The 18,951-nt window shown below is 40.3% G+C and overlaps 1 protein-coding gene and 4 non-coding genes across 5 annotated transcripts in view; all 5 read right to left on the bottom strand.

The window, feature by feature from the left end:
• nox4 (NADPH oxidase 4) overlaps positions 1–17,656 on the bottom strand; it is a 29,472-nt gene extending 11,816 nt beyond the window's left edge. Inside the window, exons 1-15 of the mRNA XM_030152777.1 lie at positions 17,447–17,656; positions 17,097–17,192; positions 14,685–14,795; positions 13,807–13,891; positions 12,475–12,572; positions 11,636–11,663; positions 11,369–11,441; positions 9,958–10,038; positions 9,160–9,319; positions 7,588–7,752; positions 7,261–7,323; positions 6,488–6,548; positions 5,504–5,585; positions 4,528–4,647; positions 4,310–4,418 (exon numbers count right to left, since the gene is read on the bottom strand). Of these exons, the coding sequence (XP_030008637.1) occupies positions 4,310–4,418; positions 4,528–4,647; positions 5,504–5,585; positions 6,488–6,548; positions 7,261–7,323; positions 7,588–7,752; positions 9,160–9,319; positions 9,958–10,038; positions 11,369–11,441; positions 11,636–11,663; positions 12,475–12,572; positions 13,807–13,891; positions 14,685–14,795; positions 17,097–17,192; positions 17,447–17,503 (1,389 nt within the window). The 5' untranslated portion in view covers positions 17,504–17,656. The remainder of the gene's footprint in view (positions 1–4,309; positions 4,419–4,527; positions 4,648–5,503; positions 5,586–6,487; positions 6,549–7,260; positions 7,324–7,587; positions 7,753–9,159; positions 9,320–9,957; positions 10,039–11,368; positions 11,442–11,635; positions 11,664–12,474; positions 12,573–13,806; positions 13,892–14,684; positions 14,796–17,096; positions 17,193–17,446) is intronic.
• Positions 235–306, bottom strand: trnad-guc (transfer RNA aspartic acid (anticodon GUC)). The gene has a single exon. It is a non-coding gene; the product is annotated as a tRNA-Asp (tRNA).
• Positions 561–632, bottom strand: trnad-guc (transfer RNA aspartic acid (anticodon GUC)). Its single transcript has one exon. It is a non-coding gene; the product is annotated as a tRNA-Asp (tRNA).
• trnad-guc (transfer RNA aspartic acid (anticodon GUC)) lies at positions 884–955 on the bottom strand. The gene has a single exon. It is a non-coding gene; the product is annotated as a tRNA-Asp (tRNA).
• trnad-guc (transfer RNA aspartic acid (anticodon GUC)) lies at positions 2,285–2,356 on the bottom strand. Its single transcript has one exon. It is a non-coding gene; the product is annotated as a tRNA-Asp (tRNA).
• Positions 17,657–18,951: the final 1,295 nt, after the last annotated feature.

Here is an 18,951-nt window from a genome sequence, read left to right as displayed (position 1 = left end):
ACATGTACTACAGTGGAAAATGTAGCTGATATAGCAATTACGCCTGAAAATTGTGCTGTACTGAAATCAATTTAGATCCAAAGTGTCCATTTTTTTCCAGGAATATCAAGAGAGAATGAAAAGGAGTTGTTACACTGTTATTACAATATCATAAGCAAAGCCTGACACCAGGTTCTCTGCTGAATAAGACATATTGATACACAGGCACTGAGGGTAAAGGCCAAAAATCTCTCTCTCCCCGTCGGGGAATTGAACCCCGGTCTCCCGCGTGACAGGCGGGGATACTCACCACTATACTAACGAGGAGCTGGAATGTTAGCCATAGATGTACCAGAGTGGAAAATGTAGCTGATATAGTAATTACGCCTCAGAATTATGTTGTATTGAAATCAGTTTAGATCCAAAGTGTCAACTTTTTTTGCAGGAATATCAAGAGAGAATGAAAAGGAGATGTTACACTGTTATTACAGTATCATAAGGAAAGCCTGACACCAGGTTCTCTGCTGAGTAGGATGTTTATTGATGCACAGGCAGGGAGGGCAAAGGCAAAAAACCTCTCTCTCCCCGTCGGGGAATTGAACCCCGGTCTCCCGCGTGACAGGCGGGGATACTCACCACTATACTAACGAGGAGCTGTAACACTGTTATTACATGTACTACAGTGGAAAATGTAGCTGATATAGCAATTACACCTGAAGATTATGTTGTACTGAAATCAATTTAGATCCAAAGTGTCCATTTTTTTCCAGGAATATCAAGAGAGAATGAAAAGGAGTTGTTACACTGTTATTACAATATCATAAGCAAAGCCTGACACCAGGTTCTCTGCTGAGTAAGATATATTGATACACAGGCACTGAGGGTAAAGGCCAAAAACCTCTCTCTCCCCGTCGGGGAATTGAACCCCGGTCTCCCGCGTGACAGGCGGGGATACTCACCACTATACTAACGAGGAGATGAAACATTGAGATCACATGTACTACAGCGGAAAATGCAGTAATCAGCATAGTGATCAATTACAAGTGTAACTCTGGTCCATACTCAAACATAGCTATAAAATTAAGGTCACAACAATGCAGCAATTCATATTCTTAAATAATTATGGACTAACGACAACATGCCACTTTGAATATTATATCCCATTTTAATGTGTGTTTTCTACGTGTGTTTTCAATTTAAGTTCAGGTTTAGCCTTTGTAGTACACTATGGGGTATCTGCATGGTGTCATCTTCGATAAGGTCAGGGGAGGTAAAATCTTAAACAGTATAGTAGCATTCTAAAAAAATGTCTTCACTTAAGTTAGTTGAAAAAACAAAAATGAAGGTCCACTACATTGTGATTGTGTCATTAATGTACAGGATTCAACAGGGCACTAGAAGAACAACGCTGCATCAAGAGTTCAGGGTAATATTTAGTGAAATCTAGTGGTGAAGTTGTAGAACACACTGCTGTCCTCAACCTGACCCTGATCCACAGTGGTCACAAAAGAAGTACTTTTTTTAGAGTCAGTGTTTGTTTCATTGCAAAAGAATACCCAATCAGGGGTTAATTAGATTGTTATTACATTCAGTAGCATGGAAATTTGTAACAATGGAATATATGTATTACATGTCCACAGATGTGTTCTGCTTTCACTGACAAAATATCTCTGGGTGAAGTTTGATTTAAGTTCCTTGTAAACACAGACAGAGAGGGCAAAGGCATGAAAAGAATGCTTCTCCCCATCGGGGAATCAAACCCCGGTCTCCCACATGACAGGCGGGGATACTCACCACTATATTAATGAGAAGTGGTAACGTGATTATTACATGTACAAGAGCGAACTAGAAGCACTCGGAGAGCGCAGACCTCCGCCAAGGCTGATCAGTGGCCCCCCCCGTGGGCCCCCCCACCCCCGATCACCACCAAAATTTAATCATTTCTTCCTTATCCCATTTCCAACAAACCCTGAAAATTTCATCCAAATCTGTCCTTAAATTTTTGAGTTATGTTGCACACTAACGGACAGACAAACAAACAGACAGACAAACAAACAAACAAACCCTGGCAAAAACATAACCTCCTTGGCGGAGGTAAAAATGTAGCTGTTGTAATAATTACTCCTCAGAATCATGTTGATTGGAATCAGCTTGGATGATTTTTTTCCCCCAGTAATATCAAGGACAGTGAAAAAGAGTTGTTACACTGTTATTACAGTATCATAAGCAAAGCCTGACACCAGATTCTTTGATGAGTAAGATGTATTGATACACAGGCACTAAGGGCAAAGGCCAAAAACTTCTTCTCCCCGTCGGGGAATTGAACCCCGGTCTCCCGCGTGACAGGCGGGGATACTCACCACTATACTAACGAGGAGCTGGTATGTTAGCTATAGATGTACCAGAGTGGAAAATGTGGCTGATATAGTAATTACACCTTAGAATTATGTTGTATTCAAATCAGTTTAGATCTAAAGTGTCAATTTTTTTTGCAGGAATATCAAGAGAGAATGAAAAGGAGATGTTATACTGTTATTATAGTATCATAAGAAAAGCCTGACACCAGGTTCTCTGCTGAGTAGGATGCTTATCGATGCACGGGCAGTGAAGGCAAAAAAAGGCAAAAAACTTCTTCTCCCCGTCGGGGAATTGAACCTGGGCGGGGATACCTGCCACTATATTAGCGAGGACATTACAATTACATGTACTAGAGAGGAAAATGCAGTAATAAGCAGTGTTGGGCAAATTACTTTAAAAAAGTAATTAGTTATAGTTACTAGTTACTTTCCCAAAAAAGTAACTGAATTAGTGACAGAATTACTCCTTCATAAATGTAATTAGTTACCAGGGAAAGTAATTATTGAGTTACTTTTGTGAAAAATCTTCAAATATGTAAAAGAAAAGTGATTTTTGAGCGTGTTTTACAGGTCATTTTCATAGAGTAGAACAGCAGGCAGGGACATCATTTACCTTCAGATTTATTGGAGCGTGAAATGATAAAGCAGTGTCATCCTTTGTTGGTTCTACTGCCTCTCCTTCTTATCCTTCGGCAACTTTGAGTTAAGGAAGACAAGTGATCTCACTTTTGCGTCTTGAGGCGGCTTCTATCAGATAATATTAGTCCTGTCTTAGATAAAATACTCATCCAGATGGAACCGATGTTCCCACGAAACAGAGCTTCTATACCATGACTTTGGTAAGGCTGGGTTCCACCAGGGCCCGGCTTTTCCACCACATAAGGGGATCTGCATTTATAGGAAGAAGATGCTCCTCCAGTTAGTCCCACATCTCTACTTTTTTCAGTCGCTCCTCCCTGATACAGCGGTAAATGTCTTCAGTCCAGTCAGTCGGACTCACTGATAACTCCTCCCCTAAATTAGCTGTGCACAGAGCTGCGTTCAAGTGAATGGGGTGTGCTGCGGACAACTCAAACTCAGTCATGTCATTAGTCGTTCAGGTGAAGGCAGCGTGGACAACTCAGACTCATGGGGCACAGAGGTGAAGCATGAAGGCAGAGTGGGCAATTTGAATATAAGAACAGCTTGCAATGAATCGGTTCTTATCGTCACTTTAAAGACCCGTTCCAAAGCTCGACTCGTCCGTGAATGTAACATCTCTCATGCCTGGCTGAGCGAGCCAGGACGGATAACAGCTGTTAGATATCAGTGCATAGTAACGAGTCACATTTCACTGCCGGTAACGGTAACGGCATTGTAATGTTTCACAGAGTAATTAATTAAATTACCCGTTACTGGAAAACAATAATGGCGTTAGTAATGCTGTTATTTTTAACGCTGTTATTCCCAACACTGGTAATCAGCATAGTGATCAATTACAAGTGTAACTCTGGTCCATACTCAAATATAGCTATAACACTAAGGTCTCAAGTACTTATGCACTAATGACAACATACCGTTTTGAATATTATATCCCATTTGTGTAATTAGACTCTCTAAATCATTGTAAAACTTACACACTGGACCTTTAAATGTAAATGGGGCACAAATATGGAAGTGTACACAAGATGAAGATGTCCATCTTTTGGGTTGGGGGGTTCTCTCTAACCTTGTCCTGTAAGGTAGGTGAGATTTTATGAGTCAAATGGACTTATGTCTGAGGGATTTTTACTCTTGAGAAAATGCTCCAAATACTTTTTCACTTACCGCTGCAAGGAATTTGTTCTTACCTAAGTAACATTTATTTACAAAGTCATCCCAGATTGAGCCCACTTTCCCATACCCACATAAAAACCTTGCCTTTCTTTTATTTTTGTTTCACACCTAGTTTTCATTATTTTGTTTTCATTACCAACAATATCCTTGGTGCTGACCTTATGATGCAGGGCACACAGCAGCTCAGCAAACCAGTAGAAGGACTGGAGCTCCCTGCAGACCCACACAAAGTACAACCTCTGCAGCCTAAAACCAGTCCAGCCATCACTGGGAGCACAAAACAGAACACGTGTTCAATATTTGTCAACGTGAGATTTTTGATTAATTCATGTCCTACAGACTGAATGATGACAGACAGGTGCAGCTTCAAACTCACAGCAGAGCATGCAGCACACAGGCAAAGGGTGTGACTCCTATCCCACCAGCCACACAAAGACTGACGTCGTAGTTGAACACCTCTTCTGATGGACTTCCAAATGGACCGTCCACATAAACCCTGAAAACAGACAAAAAGTAGTGGACAAAATTACAAAAGTCATTTAAGGACAGAAACTGACAAATAAACAACATTTTTAGATAAGATTTCCTCTTACCAATCAAACACAAATACCCTGCATTTGAACCCAGTATCTGGACACAGGCCGTGTATTTGTGAAGAGACAGTCAGAAATCCCCACACATGCACACACACATTCATTAAGTGTTTTATAAGTATCACATTACCCATGAAACTCAGAATCAAGCCCAGTAAATGGTTGGTAATGCTGGCAGTCTTTGCACACCCTTAACACCTAACAATGAGCCAAAGGACCCTTGGCTTAATGCAGCTGTCACATATTCAGTGTTGTGCTGGGTTACACTTACACTTATGAGAAAATTATCCATCATTGCCAACATGGGTGAGCCAAAACGTAATACACTGGCTTTATGTCTTTGTAATTATTAGTTGTTGTAATGTAATGGCTACCCCAGTTTTCACATTAGTAAGCTACAATTCACGTGTATGAAACAGATACAGCAACAAACAAAATATGATGATTTATTTAACATTTTCTATCAAATATAACATGATCCTTAAACAAAACTAAAGCCTCCTTCATAGTATGATTGAACATGACACATGAACTGAGAGGATGGGGGTTTAATGGTTTGTTTCTCTCAGCTTTACTGACAGAACAAACTCAAACATCACGTTTCCCTCTCACTATCTGCATCTATCTCTCTGTCAAACACAGAGCAGGAAGAGCACAGGGTCAGAGGTCAGGAGGTCAAAACCTCTGACCCCTCTGTGATTCTGAGCCTTCATGAGAAATTATGTCAGCCACATCACTCAGTCACACAGAAATACATACTTGGGGTATCTCCTCTGTTGCACCACAGGAAGGACCTCCACGTCTATCTTTGGTTGAGGAAGTAACAGCTGTGTGAAGCGCTCTGAGGAGAGGAGAGGAGAGGAGAGGAGAGGAGAGGAGAGGAGAGGAGAGGAGAGGAGAGGAGAGGAGAGGAGGCTTTGATTTGATTATTTTTTATCTAACCACTCTTACACAGAGCAGATTATCATAAATAATGCAAACACACTGCTGTAAAAGAAATTACTATACACTGTACAGTTCGGGTGTTTTTTTTTTTGTACATTTCTATATCATTTCACAACATGCAGTCACAGCAGATTTAAGGGCCAAGACAAATAAACTGACTTCCCTTCCTGTTTTCTGAATTTATCTGTGTGAATATTTTACAGTAGCAAGTGGAAATGTTCGAGCATTTGTCACAGGCTCCCAAAAGGCCACAGTTTCCTGTAGAAGTGAACCTCCTCCTGCGTCTTCTGCATACCAGGGCAAACGATGCAGTCAAACTTAAAAACTGCAAGACAAAGGGTAGTGTTTTGCCAATGGAATGACGTCGCTGAATTTTCCAGCTTACTCACGTGTACTCAATTTGGTGTACATTGTGTTTTTTGTGTTTCACCTGAAGTTGCAGTAAAGAAACAGTGGTTTTGGAGTTTATCTATTTAACTGAAATCTAACACAAAAAAAGTTGGACATATCATCATGGGAGCAAACTGTGGTTTCTTTTCAACCAAACAATAACAAGTGTAAGAGTGAAGCCTCCAAGTCAAAATGCATGCACAAAAAAGAGCAACACACAGATACACGAGAGTCTGCATTTCTCAAACACTTTTTGGAAATGCGGTGTTCTCAGAGGAGGACAAAACAAAACTGCCTCCATCCTGTCAAGTCTGATAAGGAACAGAATCTATGTATTTGTTTTTATCTTTGTTGCTGCACGTGCACCCAAGTCAGCATCCTAATACATGTGTGAGTGTGTGAACCCACCAGTCCAGTCTCCCACAACTCTAAGATGGATGCCAAAAGTTTCCTTGTTCTCTGTGGGACACTGTGAGAAGTTAGAGAATAGACAGTGAGTCACAGTAACAGAAAAAGATAAAGACACACAAAGGAACTCAAACTCTGTTGATGGAAGTACAAGAAAACGCACATATATAGAACATGTGTCAACCAAACAAACACACACGGTAGCACCTATACATACAGTACATAGCCACAAGTCTTTTCATTAAATTTAACAGTGCACACACACACACACACACACACATACATACACTCACACATACACACAGCCTTCCTGTTGGCAGGCGGCGTTACTAGCCTCAGGGGTCTGTCTGCTCTCTGTCAGTGTGATTCTCTGCCTTCCTCCTCAAAGCTCAATAACACACCAGGCTCAGGCATGCACACAGTGTGTATCTGTGTGAGAATGACCGACTGTGTGCCTACGAGCACATCACTGTATGCTGTCTAGAATTAGCTTCTTTGTATTCTGTTCCTCTCTCTAAAAAAACTCAGCAAAATCTAAAAAAAAATGTTTTAAGTTATGTCAAGTAGAGTGTGACTGGATGAGAGAGCTGTCAATCAAGTGCCAGCAAGTACAAAAGGAGGCGGGATGATGAGAGGGATAAAGAAATGCATGTTCTTTGCCAGGGGTAATAAAGTTTCAGAAACATATGTGTGCGGTTATTTGGATATGTGTGTGTTTGCATTGTGTCATAAGTGAGGAATGTGTTGCATGGAGAGTTACATAAACCTCTTACCGTCGTTAGTGTGAAGGGATGGTTCTCAAATGAAGAGACACCTGGACAGTTGAGAAGAATATACTGAGAGGGAGACAGACAGGCGAGGTGGAGTGACAGCAGGATGACAAAGAGAAAAAAGAAAAACAGGAGAGGATTAGAGAGGGGGAATGTGGGGAGATGAAGCGGGAGGGAGTCAGAGGTGGAGACTCGAATGTCCTCTAATCTTGGAGATCTGATCCTCCTTCAATTCACAATAAACAACATTTCCAACCCTGAAATGTCCATTCATGATTCACTTCATAATTAAATAGAGATATGACGAAGGCAAATTTTATGTCTCCTCACCTGTCCAGGACGAGCTTGGAAGTTTTTCTTCAACATACGCAACTCCATTACATCGCAGGGGTGTTTGATGATTGTCACTATGGTAACAGGGTCACTGCTCCGGATGTAGCGATAGAAGCGTTCCGCACAGTAGAGACAGAGGGGAGCGGACACCCAAAGCCATGTCTATATAGACAAAGAAACACACAAGGGATAAGTCAATGTTGTAACAGTTTATTTTACAAAAAAGTTATTGTAAAGCATCATGAAAACACTTCCATCTTTACTAAACACATCTTTCACTGGTGGAATCTATCTAGACAATTCCATTTTATGCAACTTTATATGTCCAATACATATCAGAAGCAAAAGGTATTGTTTTTACTCATGTACATTTGTCTGCTATCTTTAGTTACTTCTCAGAATAAACATTTTCATCCTGTTCAGTTAAAACCAAACATCTCCAAACGTGTTTATTCAGATTTTTTATGATAAACTAATGTAATAAGTGTAAATTGAGAATACACTCAAGTAATCTTGATTAAATAAAGTCATTACAAACCCTTTGGAATAACTAGTAAATTTTCTGGGCTCATGAAGAGTTGAGTTTTTTGAGATGCGTGATTCTTACGGGATACTGATGCTACAAACACGTAATGATCTTACAGACTTTGAAGTACTGCTGTGGGTCAAACTAACCAACAGTGTGGTGTAGTTATAATGATCTCAGTCTAAAACACCTAAAGCAGTAAAATGCAACATACACATTAATGCAACAGTAAAATTAATCCAAAACATCATCATTGAACAGTCACTGGGACTATTTTACTACTCAGTGCCTGCTTTTACACTCCAGATTTTTAGTACAATTTGCTAATTATATTTGCACACTTTTACTCAAGCAAAGAATTTCAGCACAGAACTATTACTCTGAGTATTAATACCTTTATTTAAATTGAAGGCCTGGATATCTTTTCTACTATTGGTGATTTTTTTCCCTCATGTAGCTGCTCACCTTCTGTATGTTACAATATGAATGTGGCATTTGCCCTGATGTAGGAAGTTTAGGAATCTCATATAGCTTCAAGTAAACTAGCAGACTCAGGAGATAATCTATGTTCAATCTCTCTACCTTTGTACCGCTGTGTGTGGTGTTTGTTTTTTTTCTTCTTTTGGCCCTTACCTGAAGAATACTAATTGCTCACAGCTTCAGTAAAGCCTGCAGAGCACAATCAGGTTTAAAGGGGATTTTATGGAACCGTCTTGTTGCTTAACGACCGTGTGCAAACATATAATCACACATGCGAGAAGAAACACACACAAACATAGACCTTTATGTAGAACGAGGATGCCTGCCCCTCCCTAACAGTGCTACACCTCTAATAAATGGGGCCCACTCCCTGGAACACTTCCCATGTCCTCTGCACACGTGCATTGTACTTAACCCTGACACACTCCATTAAAGCACAGTCACACCTAAGAGGCACACACACAAAGTTACACACTTTCTTCAGCAAAAACTTGCACACCAATAAACTTAAATGCCAAAACACATTTGATACAAATACACCACCCACTCACATCCACACACACCTGGGGGTAGTGGGGCTGGAAGTGAGCCTCCTCTCTGCATCTCCTCTCTCCATCTTCATGCTGCTTCAGCTCCTCCCCTTGTTCTGCTGAGCTGCTCTGGTTCATTCTGAAGCACCCAGGAGGGTGAGCCATGATGTTGGTCTGATACTTCAGAGCTCCACTGAACAAAGAAGAAGTAAACTGATGATTTTCCTAACAAATACATAATTTTGTTTCAATTACGCAGTGCAATAGGCCTAGCACATTAGCACATAAACATGCAGGCCAGAGTTCATTGGACACGTAATCACAGTAATGATGGTCCATGTTGAAGCCTGAAAAAAGTTGGAACATTGCCTGGCTTCCTGTGCATGCTGGGATAGGTTCCAGCTCCTATTTAGAAGGATAAGGTTGATGAAATATGAACTAATAACAAAGTGCCACGCAGAGTAACATGTTAGTGCATTTGTCTCCCTGTCAATCAAATTGAGTAAGATTTTCATGTCTGTCTGCAAGCAAAATACAGTAAAATACAATCTGTGACAGATGATATGAAGCAATCTTTTAAAAGTTGGAAAAGAAGGCATAAGTAAGATAGAGGTTAAACCACAGTAAAGTTTTTTAAAAGTGTGGTTTAAACTGCAGATTAAAAGTACATCTTAATCTGGGAGAGTGCCTTATATTTGCTGACATTTGAAGACAGCGGTGCTCATGGTGTTTTAGAAGAAACAGATTAAGGTGTACAGTACATCAACAGAACAAAGAGTGCAGAAAAAGAAAAAAAACACAGATAAAATACACAGATGTTCAGAAACTTACCCAACCATGTGCACCATGAGGATGATGTAGAAGACAATAAAGAGGTTGTGTGTGTACCAGAAGATTTCATAGTTGGATGCCCTGAAAACCAAGATACAATGACAAGATACGTAGACATTTTAAATAAATTAGTGGTGAAACAAAGTCTGTGGTTAAAGAGTTATATCAGCCTGGTAATATGACACATGAACACACAACAATGACAGGCGCAACACCGAGCAGAGACAACAAAAGAAGAGAGCACTGTCAGAGTTTGTTCAGGACCAGACTCCCAGACTCCCAGCTCAAAGCCAGAGCAAGCAGCACTTCAGAGGTCAGTGTTAGAGGGGTCAATACTCACAACGACCCCCCCATAAACTCTTCAATCAATGAAAATCAAACAAACTGTCACATGCAACTTCTGTAGAAGTCCAACCCTTCTGATTTCATCACAGGACCTCAAGTGGCACTGTGTCATAATTCAGTTGAATCGAGATGAAATTAAATTAGGGACATTAGGATGATAAACCGAAGCCAAAAGGATGTTTTACAATCTATGCTGACAAATGTACGCTCCTTTATTCAAATTAATGACATCTAGTAACAACAACAGCTATAACCTTAACTTTTTTCTGTGAGTTTGATGCTCATTTATGTAGATTTGTTTATTTGGGTATTTATTACCTCAGCTTATCAAGTTCCTAATAATGTAAAAGTTCAATGTTATTTTTTTTTTGGAGGGGACAGTTAATCGGCTACCAACTTTTTCCTGCTCCAAACTATTACTGTTATATCAGTTGAGCACCAATTGAAATGACTTGGTAGCAAACCTTAAAATTTCTATGAAGGTACTAAAATTATGATGATAAAATACTGACAAAAAAGGCCATGAGTCACAGAAGACTGAGTTTTAAACAATGATAGTATCTTACTGATAATGCGAGTGTTTCTTTGTTGTCATAATGCAGTTGTAATGCCACCTCTCAAGCCTTTTAACCAAATTCATCTCTAAAAGTCTGGACAAAACCACTTACTGTATGCTGTGTTTAACTGCTGAAGGAAGCAAAGAGAGTACACACAGACACACTTCAAGTCTCATGCACCTGCAAGGGTTAACAAACAACAAGCACAGTGGGTGACCCACTATGAACCGAGTAATGACAGAACTGAGAGTGGAACACTTAGTGGGGATTTGCTCTTTGACAGACCTCTGTTAGCGTGCCTGCTTATCGTCTCCATCTAACAGCCCCCTCTCTCTCTCACACACATGTACAGCAGGTGAGTCATGAGCTCAGAGACAGAGGCACATATACATACATGTACAGAGACAGATGCAGGGGGCACAAACCCACATACAAAAGAACATAGGCATGAACGTGCAAACACTCACTATGATGGAGACGGCTGATTGCAGTATATTGTTGAGACCTACCGTACACAGTAAGAGGACGATGTGAACATCAAAAAGAGGATGAGAACCAACAGGACACCGGTCACCCCTGGGACTGAAGAGAAACAGCCAATCAGAGAGCACGGTAACCGCAAACTAAACATCTAAGGAGTTTACAGCTCAGCAACAACATGAACACACCATGACTTCTTGTTCTCATTTCACAGTTAAACCAGTAAAAACACAGCCAAATACAACAGTCTGTATCTCCTGTCTACATACAAATAAATACCAAAATGTTGTTCTTACTTGTGGTTAAAATGATCAGCTTGGGGTCCTGGAAAGACAACATTAAAAAAAATATTATGTGAGTGGACTTGTACACTGTTTTATAACCTGCTGGAATAAAGGATGGGAAGGAAAACTGTGAGACTTGTTGGTGTGTCATGAAAAGCAAAATGTAAGCAGATGTTGCCAGCCAATGTATGTGTGGCTATGTGGCTAGATTATGTTAGCTGCTAATTTGCGTGTTTATGACAAGATCTATTTGTCTTTAGCACTTGAAAAAGTTTTCAGTAATTCAGGACACATGTAGGCAAAGGAGGGTTGTATGTTGGGTATATTCATTCACATCGCTATGTAGCTGCAGAGCGGCTGCTTTCATTCAATCACTGAACACATTAAGCGCACAGATCCGGAGACACATTCACTGGAAAACATTTGTTACTCTGTTCAGGGAATAGAAGGTGATGTTCGTCCAAACAGGTAATAGATTTGAACTATTCCCAAAATAAAGACACTAAAAAGATTTTAAACAAGGCAAGGTCTAGCAAGAAAATCACTAATCTGGCACCACTTTATCCATGTTGTATTGTTTTCATCATTCATCACCTTAACTTCACTTGGAGTGTTAATCTGTGAGTGAAGAGTGAGAACTGTAAGCTGATGACTTGGCCACTGCTGTGGGACACTGGAAACTGTGAATATATTTAATGTGTCGTTAAGGACTTTAAACTAATTTCTGCAAAGTCCTTACATATTACTATTTGGTTTTGCATTATTGTTGGTTTAGATTAGGGTTATCGAAGCAGCTGTGATGGTTGAAGTTATGAGTAAGTGAAGGTGTTAATTCAGTGCTTGTGTCTCACCTCTCCTCTGTAGCGAGCCAAATTAAGAGCAGGGAAGTCATCTGAGAAGCTGACGCTAAAGTTGACGACATTCGCCAGGTGGGCAGAAACATGCACAACTACAGAAGAAAAGAGGTGGTTACATAACACTAATTTAAACCACACACAATTTTACACACAGATACCAGCAGACATATGTGCAGGACCCGCTTTCTGCTCTGCACACATTTAATTACAAAGGTCAGAATGGACTGCCAGCAGACACTCACACAAACCTTTCTTTGTCCATTCAGCGAAAAGTCAGCAAAACATCCTCCTGACTCATTCACACACTCCTCCTTGACATCATAGGCTAAACATGCAGCCGTTCGACAGCTGATGGAATTAGAGGGCGTAATCATGAGACACAAGGGTCCTTTTTTTCTCACCCACATCCTTTCTAACTCCCACTGCTTCCCGCCACCCCCTCCTCTGTCTTCATTATCATTTGTTCTCCCAGAAAATTTAAACTTTGCTATTAGAGCTTGAGAGCTTCTTCTAAAGGGAGTGAAGTGTTCCAGTTCTTCCTGTTCCTCTTAGATGGACACACTATGAATATAATAACTACGTCAGAGTAACAGTGACATAAAATTGAATGAGGGGCTCTTGAATAACGTTCTCATCTTAAATGTGATGCTATTAAGGCCGTATATAAACATGGAGGGAAAAAAATACAGGAAATTAAGAAGAATGGGGTTACATTATGGGAGCTCATATTGAGTGTTTTAAGTTTACTCCATACTAAAAGTATATGGAGAATCCCTTTATAAACAAACTTTTCTCCCTCCTTTATATGCTATGTTGAATTAGAAAGTAGATTAAAATAACAAAGAAGAGGAAGTCTCGTGATAATCTATAAAGAAGTAGAAAGTAAACTTGCACATGGCTTGCACAGGCTACAGTCACACCAAGTGTTGCATACCACTGCTAATCAGCTGAACAGTTCATTCAGTTCTGCTGAGAATGCATGTCATGTTTGTGAGACTTGTGTTACTGTAAAGACACACATATATATTAGATCCGAGCGAAAACTCCTAACAAAGATGAATAGGAGGAAGAGGCCTGTAAATCTGAGAGCCAGGGGACATGCAGCTGCTGGCTCCCATGATGTCATGAGAAGAGACTCACAAGAACACAAACGCACAACTAGACACCAAATAAACACACACCAGCAGCCGGAAAAACATCCCAGCTGGTACCCCAGGAACGCTGAGCCAGCCTGAGTCCATTTCTGCACCCTCCAGACACACACACAGTGTCATCACAGCGATGATACCAGCAGATTTATGAGCTGTGGTGTTAAGTGTTTTTTACCAGAGAAGATGCAGATGGCAACTCCACATGCCACATGAAAGGTCTTGCTCTTGTCTAGCAACCTGCGTGTCTTTCTGCTTGATACCTGCAGGAGTGTGAAAGACAATGGGGTTATTTTTAAGTCTGGGAAAATGACACGGCTGCTCTCCAGCTTATCAGTTTCCCTCCTAATAATTATGTATTTCACCAATAAAGCTCCAAAGATGCAACTCTTTTTTTATTTTCTGTATGCATTTTGGCATCAAATTTTCCAATTCAGCTGACAGAAACCTTACTGATATGACATGTCCATAGACTGATATAAAAAAAATGAACTTTTCTTCCTAATCAAACAACATTCTGTTGCTAGACCTGTCACAATTATTTGATTCCTATCATTTTGCATAATTGCTAGAATTGTTTCCATTTTCCTGTATAAAAATGGCTGGATGCCATCTTCCATTTTTTAGGTTTATCTTTTAATCATCTTGTTGCAGACGTTATTCTGCGGAGACACTTACCCACTGCATTTTTCTAATATTGAACCATTTCGATGAGCACCTATCCACATTTATTGGGAATTAACCCCATGAATTTAAGTGCAAAACCAAATACCAAGTACCAAATGACTGATGTAGACAAAATTTGATGAGCCAGACAGAAATGTAATTTCCAGTTATGTATTCTATTGTACAGTTTATGTATTACTAAAGTGTTATTAGACTTATATTATAACAGTAGCAGAAAGTGAACACACAGATTGAAAATTGCCCTTTTTGTGTGACAATTAACTAATCCACCAAATTTAACTTTTGTGTCAGTATCTGACTCTTTCTGTAACACAAACATAACTTCTCCATCCATCAGTTACTGAATTTGTCCTCCATTGTCTTTCTTACCGTGTGTGTTCCTCGGAAAAACGTGAGGAGGGAGCGACACATGGGCAACAGCACCAAACTGCAGTTCAGGTTCAGCACTGAAGCAGATGCCCGGCTGATGCATAGCCCTAGCTGGGAAAGACACACATGCATATACAGCAGTGAATGTAAAGTGATCAGGGTCTGCAGGATGCACATTTTGAGCTGTTCCTGTTCAGCTTTTGGATTGAGTGTACTGAAGCTTGAGGCATGACTTCTGCCACATACAGAAATCCAACACCATCTTTGTCCTTCTAGGGATGAAAACCATGGTCTGTCTGCTTTAGGGGTCTCTGCTCAGAATAAGCCTTTAAATAAAAGAATTTTTGGATGTTTCTGGTCACTCAGAAATAACTGCAGTTACTACATTTTATTATTTACTATTAATGTTTTATCAATTTCTAATTCTGTTATTACTGTTTTCCAATGTTACTGTTGATGTTCTTCAAACATACCTAAACTATAAGCAAAAACAACTTTACCTAACTACTAAAATACGATGTGCATGAAATATTGTATTTTCTTGTTCCAATACACAACCTTTTCACTGCTCTCTGATAGTCAGACTACACTCTACTTATTCTTTGACTCCCCATTAGCTTGTGACTGTTGCCAGGAGATACAAAAAAAAGGGGACAGGAAGTTTCCTCAACATCTCAGAAAATTGTGTTGTCTGAGAATCTGACAGAAAAAAGGTGAAGTTCATCTGAAGAGACATTAGAGGCAAATCTATGCAAATATCTATAGCTATCAGCTATAGCTCAGTGATCAAGGTTGTTTTCAAGCGATTAACTCTGGATGTACGTTGGCGTCAGTGCCTTTAAACACTTTCTTGGCAGCGTCTGTGCGCACGGCAGGTGCTGTCTCTTCTGATTACCCCCAAGAAAATAAAACATCTAAGTGTGAGGGATGAAGGTATAACAGAGGATAAAAGGAGAAAGTTCATGGGGCTGACTGCAGTCTAATGTGGCCATAAGTGTTTAGATGGGCTGAAGGTTTGGTATACCTAGAAAAAGCAAATGACTGAACAAGTACTGACAATCCACAGAGTCCATGAGGGTGTGAGGGACAAAAACCTGCTGTACAACTGATTTAAAAAGATGGAAATGTAAGACACACAGTAGAGTTTCTGACATACTGTGCACAAATAGTCTCAGGTCAGGGTTGAAATCCATGTATAGCAGGTCATGGTTAACAGCAGCATACATACAAAGTCTGATACCTCTACCCTTTAATAACTCCACACGGCTTAACAAGGAAAAGCAGCTGACGGCAAAACCACAAGAAGGGGATCTGATATCTCCTGTCTGTGCATCCCCAGTATCCTCAAAGACACACAAACACTTACACAATTACACCTACAGGTAAAGGGACAAGATGCTTTTTTGAAGTCAAATCTAAATTCCCCTCAACAGCATAAAAACACTGACGTACATATTAATGCAACTCACACACACCTGATACATGCAGATAAACTTAAGCCCTCTGGCAAGGCATTCAGTCAGAGTTAGTGGCGTGCCCACACTTGCCCCTCTGCCCCTGTGCCTCCCAATGAACAGACAGAGCATGAATAGCTCACACATGCCGCTGCCACATCTGATTTCTACATGTTTCATACTTCACACTTTCTTCCACTGGATCTTTAAAATGACATTTCAGTTAACTACAGTGCTCATAATTACACTTATCTACTTTCATTGCAATGAAGTCTATATATTGTATTTGATAAATTAAAACGAATCAAACACTATATGGAACACACACCAAATTTAAGAAGTGACTATTATTACACTATTACCTTTATTTGCCTGTGAGCATCAAATCCCTGATTGTATGTAACTGAATATTAATGCACATGTCATAAATGTCAGTGACAGAGTTTATGGTCCAAACTAATTAAACCTGCATGTGCTAGATGACCATCCATCACTAAATTAATTTGAAACCAGCAAATCCGATGACTCTAATGAACAAGGGCTAAATGTGGTTGTTGACACAAAACATCCCTACTCTTATGTTTCTTCATTATTAAAAGTACTCACTGTTAATTTTTTTTTTTTTTTTTTTTAGTTTTCTGAGACCTTTGCGAGCAGGTACAATCTGCATTGATGTAACAGACTTCCTCTTTTTATGTAATCACCAGATACACAACAACTTTTACATGTTGTGGCTGTGACTAACTTTTACAAGTTCAGCTTCCAATTGATGAGAAGGAGAAAAAGTCTCAGACAAAAGATCTAAACCTTGATGTAATGAGTTTAATTGGTCAAGTTATTACACCAGTGGTAGATGCAGTTGCTGTACTGATAATCAAAAGAGCTAATTTTATTCTCAAGAAAAATAAAGTAATGCTTGTTCCAGTTATATCCTAAATGTCCATGCATCAGGTCTTACCCCAAGCATCTTGTAGAGGTAGTAGTACTGCTGTCCAGTGGAGTAGAGCAGGAAAGTCTTCACAAACAGCCAGGTGTTAGCCCCCAACCACAGCATCTACACACAAAAACACACATTTCTTTAAGAAGCAGCTACATCTGTCTTTATTAGACAGCTGGTGGTGGAGTGTACATGGAGTTCATGGGTATCAGTTCAAGTTAATGTCGACCTATTGTTGCAGCTGCAGAATCAAGACAAACTGACATTAGTGTGTTTATGTAAGTTACTGTCTGTAGTGAGATTAACGCTGGTGGATTCTCTGCCCCAACACATGCATACATATAACAGCGAAAAAAAAAAAGTTTTCCCACCAGGACCAAGTGCTTTCCTCCCTCGTTGGCGACCCAGCTCCGCACCGACACGACCATGATGCCTCCAAACACTCAGCAGCTGACCAAACTTTCCCCCCCAAGTCTGAGAGATAACCCACGGTCCCTGAGTGCAGATCTGTGTGTGTCTGCAGCGTCCACAGACCGGCCCGGTGTCTGCTCCCTCCGTACCCCCCCCACCGCCACCAACACCCCTCCACGTTACGCCGCTCCTGCCCGGTCTGCGCCCACTTCCACTTCTCATCCCCCCCCGGGGGCGTTCAACAGCCGAGGCACCTCTGCATCTCTGTCCTCAACTCATTTCACTGTGACGATCTGCAGGACTGCACTGAAATACCGTAACGCCACAGAAAAAAAAAAAAAACAAAAAAAAAAACTTGAAAGCGGTTCACTGCACCAGCCTGTCACTAGGGGGCGCCATGCACTAACCTACAAACAAAGCATACAATGCAGTTTACCACCACTGCAGAGGTAAATATATCCATTCACGGGATTTTTTGTCTGTAAAGAGTACGTTTTGAATGTAAATTTATTCACTAAGTGTCTTTAGAGATGTAAACACTAATATTTCTGCAGTATTTCCATGCAAGAAGTAATAAAATGTTCAAATAGTATCATGTCATGGTCTTAATACAGGTTTTGGGATGAGTATATTCCTAATACTAAACTAAATAGCTGAATTTGTGATTAGTTATCACTCAGCATCACATAAAGGGATTACTGAAACATGACATGATGAGTTTCTGGTTGCTGGTCTTAAGTTTTCCTCCCAGATCAGATGTGAGGAGGACAGGGCTGAGCTGTGGCCTGTGTCCTCCTACATTCCTGAGCACAGAGAACCTCCCTCCTGCTTCACGCTCCAGCCCACTGCATGAAACCAAAGCCCTGCAGCCCACACAGCTGTTCATGCACCCAGACGGGGTCGAGCATGACCAAAGCCTGCGTGAACCTCCATGTCTCCAAGTGTGGGAAAATACGTCACAATGAAGAGGTCTGAGATTGGCTCCCCTCAGGATTAATCTGACGGGTTTGACTGAATTAAAGCTGAAAGGAATGAAGTTGTCATTAATTCAACTCAATCACACACTAACAAGTCTTCTCCGGTGAAAGTCATGTTTAGAGCTGATAGGACTGACTGCTCTGTTACACAAATCAGTTTGCATATATGAAGCTGCAACAAACATACACAGGGGATCTCAAACAGGATGTGTCCCAGGGAATGGCACTTACAAAAATATGACAAAGTCACATAACATCAACATTTTTTCACAATAAAATGAGCACACTGCTGTCCACATTAGGTACAAGCTCAGGATAAAATGTTAATCCTGGATATCAGCAAACAAATTCCAACATTAACAATATTAAATTACTAACACGTATAAATACAATTGAGTTACTTGTCTACTGTCATTTCTGAAGCTGTCTTATTTTCACTGGGAAAATCCTATGGGAACATTTTGATATCTGTCCAAATGTCTTTAAAC

Source organism: Sphaeramia orbicularis, chromosome 13 (genome assembly GCF_902148855.1).
Source record: "Sphaeramia orbicularis chromosome 13, fSphaOr1.1, whole genome shotgun sequence".
Classification (NCBI taxonomy): domain Eukaryota; kingdom Metazoa; phylum Chordata; class Actinopteri; order Kurtiformes; family Apogonidae; genus Sphaeramia; species Sphaeramia orbicularis.
The sequence above is the reverse complement of the archived record's forward strand: the minus strand, read 5'-3'. Positions and strand labels throughout refer to the sequence as shown.